At 35.5% G+C, this 8,922-nt stretch overlaps 1 protein-coding gene across 1 annotated transcript; it reads left to right on the top strand.

Moving 5' to 3' along the window:
* The first annotated feature begins 4,048 nt into the window (after nt 1–4,048).
* On the top strand, nt 4,049–4,624 carry LOC124795722. Its single transcript, XM_047259805.1, has one exon. It carries the CDS (start codon nt 4,049–4,051, stop codon nt 4,622–4,624), a length of 576 nt encoding a protein of 191 aa, XP_047115761.1.
* Nucleotides 4,625–8,922: the final 4,298 nt, after the last annotated feature.

Genomic DNA, 8,922 nt, shown 5'->3' with positions numbered 1-8,922 from the left:
TTGGACTTGATTCTGGCTTGTCTAGTTTCTGACCAAAATTTATTCATAAAAGCACGTTCAACCTTACAAAAAGTCATGGCAGGTTTGATTGTCTGGTTAGCCCACGAGAGAGCCTCACCATCCAGGAATTTGTTAACGAATTTAATTTTTAAATTGTCACTCATGCAACTTTCAAAATTATCTTTAGTTTGAAACATAAAGTTGTCGGGATGTATACTCCCTTTCCCTGAAAAGGTTTTGATATTGGTATTATTCCAAAAATGATTGTAGTTGCTAAAAGATTTTATAGTAACAGTGTCATCAATTTCCTGAATTTTGAACTGAAATTTGCCCTACACATGTACCTCCATCTTCTTTCAGTTCTGTAAAATTATCGTTCGCAATTTTGGCAAAGTTTTGAATACTTTTATCTGTTTTGGTAAAGTTTTTCACTTCATCTTTGTTAAACTTTTTTAAATGCTGAAATTCTGAGGTTGCAAATTTTTTGTAACTATCATCTTTTCTTTCTATGGAATCTAACATTCCTTCAAAATTTTGCTCTTCTTGTTTTAAAGCAGAAACTTCCACCCGCTACAACTGACACGTTTTGGTATTTTTGTCTACTTGTACCCAAAATGTTTCTGAGCTATCTTTTGTTTCACCTATTTGGTTCTCATGTCCATCTAACTTGTTTTCAATGGAGACAAGTTTTTGATTGAGAGAAATTTTATGTTCATCAGTCAACTTTTACTGTTCCTCCATTAGTTGAACTAATCTATCCATGACAGACACACTTGATTCGAACTCACAAAAATGTGAACCTTCACTTACATTATTGTGATCAGTGTTTTCCCCAATTTGGTTGTTTCAATTAACTACATTATCTTCATTATGGATTGAGGAGCAAATACTTGCATCATTATCATTTATTTCCTCCCCAGTAACATTTGCACTATTCTGATTATTTACGTCAACCTCCCTGTTGTCTTCCATATTAACAAAGCTAATGAAAAATTTTCCAACAAGTAATAAAAAAAAAATGAGATAAAATTTGTACTTATGGTATTATTCTTCTTCTCTGCTTTTTGATTATTTCAGTTTAAATAATTTTTGGTGTTTATTATTACATTCTTCATATTGTAGTGCTGCTGATTACCATATCTTTTTATCCATTATTGTATTTTCCGTTTTTCAGTTTTCTTATGTTGTCCAGTTGTTTTCTTCACGAAACTTTGAAATACAAAATAAAATTACAAACTTTCTGAAACAAAATGTAAGATTAATTTACAGACTCATGACATATCCCTGCTCCATTCAACACATGTGAAATTTCCCGCCTGCTGGGTTCTTTTACTTTGACTACTATTTGCTAATAATGCAACTTCAATACATCTCAAAAAGAACTGTCAAACCAAATACTGCAAAATAAAATATTAAAATTCATATAATATTGTGGGTTGTACTTATCCATTCCTTTTTGTTAATCCATTGCTGTAACAAACAATGAGTTACTGTATGTCGACTGTAACATGGTGTTTTATGCCAAGAATGACTAAATTGAACGTTGTGTTTCAGAGCTTCTTTTTATTATATCACCTAGTTCTTAACCCATTTATGTAAACTGGTGTAATGACAGATCAATCTTCTTACATATTCCATACAATTTACCAAGTCTGACATGCTTCCTGCATGAATTTACATAAAGTACTCACGTAAGCCATTACATGCTTTTTGCACAACATCTCAGAAGACACTGTCATACACCTTACTCCATCAAATGATCATAAAGTACTGACTCTCTAGTGCCAACATGGCTACCCTTTTCATATACAGTTCTGAACAATCCTCGGTATTGCTTGAAGAGTGTCCAAATGTTCAAAATATGAAGTATTATCAATATTTTTACTATTTTTATTAAATACAAAAGATGCATGATTCATAAAATGTTCCTACTTATGTATATGTTTCCAAATGTCTCACTGAATGTGGCAAAATAAGTCTTTTATTTATTATTGACAAAACACCTAAAGAACTGCCTATGTTTACACATCACTTATAACATTTTTGCTAATTACATTTTAACTTTCTAATCAATTTTGATTCTCTCAGTTGGTTTTTCCTTTAAATACCACAGACTTTAATTTAGATACTGTTTTAACACAAATCCATCTCATTTTCAAAGAAATGACTTTGATCATTGTACTCATGATTTGTTCCAGATTTCACCTAATTACATTAATGCTAAATATTCATACCAATTATAGGAGCTATATACTTCAATACAATTATAATTTAGTAACCAGTTTCGTCATAACAATTTTATAATTTTAGGTTTATCTGTACCACTACCTTCTGTTTCCATCAGTGATTCCTGTTTATTTCAAATTGAATTGAAAAATACATGTTTTAAATGGGTTTCAATAGATTGTTACATCTCAATTACTATGTGAAAACATGTCATTTTTAACATTGTTAGCAAAAATCCTGAAAAGTTCTTGACTAATAACTTTGATTTTTCATTGTGCTCTAATAATCATTCAGACAGACAATTTTAAATATGTATAATGTTTAAATATTTATATAATATATAACAGAGAAATGCTGTTCCCAAAAATCTTGAAAAGTTCTTGAGCAATTTATTTATAATTTTTACACATTAGTCTAATAAACATTTGGACAAATATAGGCCACACTTTTTTAACACATTGACTGCCACATGAAGCAATGTCAGATTACAATTACATGGGTTGTGACACCACGTCAGTCATATTTGGTTCACATGTATGTTGTATTGTGTGCTGTGTGAGCCGTAACTGGCTCACATGCAGAGTTGTGTTTAGAGGCGTCGTGAAACTCATAGGGCTCACAGAAAATTTATTTCAACTGTGGTTTTAAAAGTGGTGGCTCCACTGAACAGTCTCATGTTCATAGCACTCAGTATTTTTGCTGATGGTAGCCATGGTGATTCCTAACTGCAACCATCAGAGATGTACTTAACAATGACTCAGCTATAGTAGCCTTTTGTTAGTTTTGCTGATTGGTTGTGTATGCCAATTGAAGTTACATTTGTGTATTTGATTAGTTTCCTGGTTTAATATTATGGCCAAAAGAACTTTCGATGAACTTGAACAGCTAGTGAATGAAACTATGCAAGATAGATTATCAAATTTTGAAAGTAACATTTTTGATAACACAGACAGCAACCCTGATTATGAGCCTGATAAAGAACGTTGTGTTAGAGACCCCACAAAGTAACAGAAGTTTATTGAAAGTGATGATAAAGAGAGTGACTTTTGCAAAATGATGTGGTTGTGAGTGTTATACAAGCTGGCTATTGTTCCAAAACTAATGCCGATGAAACACCAGATGGGAATATTACCAATGTCAAAGATATAATATGGGTATATGCTACTGAGGAGCCAAAGATATTTCCCATATGCTTTCCCCGTGCTTTATCAAATGATGTTTGGGATATGTTGATCAATAGTTCACCAGAGGAAGTATATTTTAATTTCACTGATAATAATATGTTTGAGTTTCTTGTGGCTGAAACAAATCAATATGCAAAACAAAAAATAGATTCTCAACAACCCAGTCACAATTCCAGGCTAATGAAAAGGAAAGAAACAAATATAGCAGAGATGAAATGTTTCTCTGGCATTATAATGTGGATTGCTTTGTAAAAATGCCAAATTTAGCTCGCTACTGGAGCAAGTCGATGGTTTACTCTAACAAAGTTAGCTCCATTATGTCACATAATCAGTTTGAAATACTCCTCAGATTATTTCATCCTTCTAATAATGATACTAGGCTTGAAGGGGATAGACTCCACAAAGTCCAACCTCTCTTAGACCTGATAGTACCAAAATTCAAGGACACAATTTGTCCTCAAGAGGAAATTTGCATTAATGAGACTATTATCCCATTTAGAAGACATCTGTCACTTCGTCAATATGGACCTGACAAAAGGTATAGGTATGGGGTGAAAGTCTTCTGGCTATACACAGAACCTCAAAGTCTGTGCTGGTAAGAAGCAACTACATGTGTCTGTCTTCCACAAAAAGTAGTTATGGAGTTACTTGATCCTTTGTTGCACAATGGGAGGACATTGTATCGTGACAATTCATACAGTAGTGTATCATTGGCTACAGAACTAATGAATACCTCTACCCATCTTGTTGGAACTCTTAGGAGTAATAGAAAAGGTAACCCACAAACTGTAATATCTGCAAAACTGAAAAAAGGGCAAACAATATGTTCACACAGCAACACTAAAACCTCTGTGATCAAATGGAAAGATAAACAGGATGTTTTGATGATTTCTACCAAACATAACGATGATATGGTGCCTGTAAAATGTAAAACTGGCATGGAAGTTTTGAAACCCAAAGCGGTCGATGACTACAATGCCGCCAAGTCATTTATTACTGCAACTGATCAGCTGAGCTCATTCTCAATGACACGTCAGTGTATGGTTAAATGGTACAGAAAAATCATTTTTGAAATCCTTTTTGGAACATCTGTTGTAAATGCTCAAGTACTGTACAACTTGGCAAACAAAGGATCCAAGTCTTGCATACAAATAATTCATTTCAGGGAGCTCTTGGTTCTACTGCTATTGAATGCCAAAGATCCACATCCATGAGCAGCACTACAAACATTCTATGTAGATAATAGCCATTGCCTTGTGACAGTAGAGTTTCCAAAGGAGAGCAGTTGAAGAAGATGTTTGGGCTGTTATAAGTGCCTGTGACGAACAGAGGAAAAACGGATGCTGCTAAGAAAATGAAGAGGGTGTGCACTAAATGCAATAAATTTGACATTTTACATCCAATGAGTGTTTTAGTGAAATTCACAATGCTGTGTTGAAGAAGTAGAATGTTCTATGATCTTTATTCATGAACATTGTTGTCAGACCAAGTAAAAAATTTGTAAATAATATTATATGTAGTGAATATAATCAAATAATCTAACTGTTTGAATCATTTCTTGAAAAACAATTTTTTATGCCTATTGCAGTTTTAAATCATTTGAGCCACATGTGGCCACTGATTATAATTGTGTTAAAATGTTGTTGTTGGGCCACATGAGCCATAAATGGCTCATGCCTGTTATCAGTCCAGATCACTCATAAATTGACAATTTCGTGATTTCAGTGTGGCATAGCAAAACATGGTCCAACTATCATTATGGCAGTCAATGTGTTAATATAGAAACATGTATTTTTTAATACAGAAATATCCATACTAATGAATGAAGAGAAATGTAGTTTCCAAAAATTTATTTCCCATTTAACTTCAGATTTTTACATGTTGCTCTAATGTACTTTTAATATATATAAATATGCATACGTAATATATAAAGGGAAAACAGTATAATAAAAAAGGGAAAAGGTTGTTACCAAAAATCTTGAAAAGTTATTGACCAATTTACTCCAAATTTTTGCTCTAACAAACAGTCATATGGGCGGAGGCTATATGTTTCTTAAATGACTGTGTCCTGGTTTTCTCTTAAGACTGGCTGTGAGAAAGAAAGTGCTGTGAAAATGTGCGTTTCTTTCCTTTGTCACTGTCATTTTTATTTATACACAAACATATGGCTACTTTGTTTTCTTATTTGCAGCTGGCTTAAAAGAGTAAAGTCATATTTACGGCTAACATTGTAATACTATCCATTCCCAGATTTAAACTATGGAAAATACTGTTATTGAAGCTACTATCTTTATAGATACAGCAGCTAGAGAGGCCTGTCCCATACCCCATATACCCATGACACCAACAAATTTACCCATTCATTTGAGCGACTTCAATTCCCAATGAAGGTTACATTAGCAATGACAATAAACATGATTCAGGGTCAGAGGAAAGTGGGAAGAGGAGATGGGCAGGCGGAGGGGGTGGCAGGGTACAGGGGCACAGAGAGTGAGAAGGAGGAGATGGACAGTGAGAGGGGGGAGAGGGAAGGAGAGGGAGAAAGAGGGAGAGAGAGAGAGAGAGAGAGAGAGAGAGAGAGAGAGAGAGAGAGAGAAAGAGAGAGAGAGATTTAGCAATTGCAAAGCATTGTTAGGTTTGCATGTGTTGTTGTAATGTGAACTAATATTTTATGTGCTAAGTATGCACTGTGATAAATTGATGTTCAGAGACAGTTGTAGATACTCATAGCTCACATCTATGTGGAAATTGACTTTACAAAGTTAAGTAATTCTTATTATTGATGTTACAATGAAGTGTACTATGTTTTGTCTCCTTCTGGAGGAAAGTAAAGAACCCACCATTGTACCAACAAGCGTATTTTTGTCCACTGCAACAGACAACATTCTGGTACAACAAAAAAATTATTCTCTGAAAAATCAAACATTCCAGTTACTTCATCATGTTTAAGGGTTTGCTTCATAGTTTTTACATATTGCATTTCATTTTTTGAAACAAAATGGTGAATTATCATGTCAGGGATATTTGATCCCATTTCTGTGACAAAATGATATACTGGCTGTTGCTTAGTTTCGAGTCATGTACAATCTGTTTGCAGCCACTGTTTATGCTCCAGTTTTTTCAGGTCAATAATATATGATCCAACTGCATTTTTTCCAAGGCAACTCTCACATTGATGTAGCAAGCAGGGCTTTGATTCAGCTTTCTCCTGTGTTCACAGAACTTAAAAAAGTTGATTTCTTAGCCTCATTTGCCTTGTAAGTAATGAATGTTCCTTTCAAATTGCTTGGTTATAGTAGATTTTGTTTTTTAACTTTTACTCCAGCAGTTATAAAAGAAATTCATACCAGAAATTTGTACCAGTAAACACCAAAGAAACAGAATGCATTGTCCTAAAAAAATACATGCATTCAAGTCTTTCCTCCACCAGAAAATTCACAGGATCAGTAAATCTAATTTAAAAGGCCATGTCAAATGAGTAAAAACAGGCATAAAGCTTAACAAGCAGCCAACCAACTTGGTGAGTTGCAGCAACGAGCAGGTTCAGGTAAACATGAGAGCATAAACTTCTCTCATTATACTCAGCTGTTGTTAGACTCAAAGAAAAGATGTAAGTTTCCCCTCATGCTGAGACAATTAAGATTCTCCCTTTAACACCAAGGAATTGTATTTGAGTGAATGGATCAAATGGGTAGATAGTTTAAAGAGAAAAGGTTGTGCTAGTAGCAACAGTGATTTCTCATTTTGTGTGAAAATGAGAATCTTTATGGTCTCAGCATGAGGACAAATGCACATCTTTTCTTTTGAGTCTAACAATAGTTGAATATAATGAGAACAGTTCATTCTGTCATGTGTACCTGAATTTGCTGGCTGCTGCAACTAACCAAGTTGGTTGGCTGCTTATTAAGCCTCATGTCTATTTGTTTTACTTATTTGACACAATCTTTTAAATTGCATTTCCTGGTCCTGTGAATTTTTAGAGGGAAAGCCCTAAGAGAACTCAAATTGCTGTTAACACTTTGCCAACCAAACCTGAGTGCAATTTGAACCACAACATGGCATTGAAAAGCTGATACCAAAGTATACTTCGGGCTGCAGTATTTCATGATGCATGAGATTCCTATCACTTGAAAACTGGGCTGGTTTTTATATGAGAACAATGCGTGGACATCTCACTACTTGTTCATTGGCATGTTCTTAATTAGTAACTTGCTGAATAAAGAATTATTTGGTCCAGAATACTTAGTGCAATAAAAGCATAATGTTAAATCTCAGAATCTATCAAGTGCAGAGGCTCAATTGGCAAAAGTAAATTTGAGTGTGACCAGTCTTTAATTACAGATGGATTTTAAGTTAATAAGTTTTTAGAAAATTGAATGAGGTTAGCAGAAAAAATGAAATGAGACCTTTCTAATGAGTTGTGTCAGTATTATTAGAGCTACTGATAAGGTCACACTGTTTCCAAATGACATGCTGCAGCAATAACTTTCAGTTATCAGTTACTCTCTATTAAAATGATTTCAAGCAAAACTAAAGTGATCAGCCAGATCGTTATGACCAACTATCTAATAGCCCATATAACAGTGGTGACCATCATGGCATGGAAGCAATGAAGTCTTGGTAAGTCATTGGAGGGAGTTGACGCCACATCCGCACACCCAAGTTTAATTCCGGGGAGGGGGCAAACTCCTCATCGTAATAAAACTTCAGATGTGTATCATCAGGCTCAGTTGGGGGGCCAGCACGTCAATTGTAACTCATGACTATGTCCCTTGAACCACTCTGTCACACTCAGGGCCTTGTGACATAGTGTATTATCTTGCTGAAAAATGCCACTGCATCAGAAACATGATCGTCATGAAGGGGTGTATGTGGTCAGCAAACAGTGTACAATATTCCTTGGTCATCATAGTGCCTTGCACGAGCTCCACTGGACCCATGCATGCCCATATGAATAATTCCCAGAGCATAATGGAGCTGCCACCAGTTTGTCTCCACCCTACAGTACAGGTATCAAGGTCCTGTTCCCCTGGAAGGCATCCTCCATTGGCATGATGAAGAGGGTATTTGGGATTTATCAGACCGTGCAGCACTGTGCCAATGTTCAGTGCCCATGGTCATGTGCCCATTTCAGTCATATTTGCTGATGTCGTGGTATTAACATTGGAACACGCATGGGTTGTTGGCCGCAAAGGCTCATCATTAGGAGTGTTTGGTGCACTATTTGCTGAGACACACTTGTACTCTGCCCAGCATTAAAGTCTGATATTAGCTCCAGCACAGTCCCCACCTGTTCTGCTTTACAAGTCTGCCCAGCCTGGATGTCCAACATCTGTAATGAAAGGTGACTTCCTAACCCCATGAAATACGGATGTGGTTTTACCATATGTTGAAGACACCACAACAGTCCTTGAACACTCGACAACTTGTGCAGTTTCCGAAATGCTCTTGCCAAGTTTCCAGGCCATCACACTCTGTCCTCGGCCAAACTGAGATAGATTGGGCACCTTCC

The sequence above is a fragment of the Schistocerca piceifrons genome, chromosome 4, assembly GCF_021461385.2.
Source record: "Schistocerca piceifrons isolate TAMUIC-IGC-003096 chromosome 4, iqSchPice1.1, whole genome shotgun sequence".
Classification (NCBI taxonomy): domain Eukaryota; kingdom Metazoa; phylum Arthropoda; class Insecta; order Orthoptera; family Acrididae; genus Schistocerca; species Schistocerca piceifrons.
The sequence above is the reverse complement of the archived record's forward strand: the minus strand, read 5'-3'. Positions and strand labels throughout refer to the sequence as shown.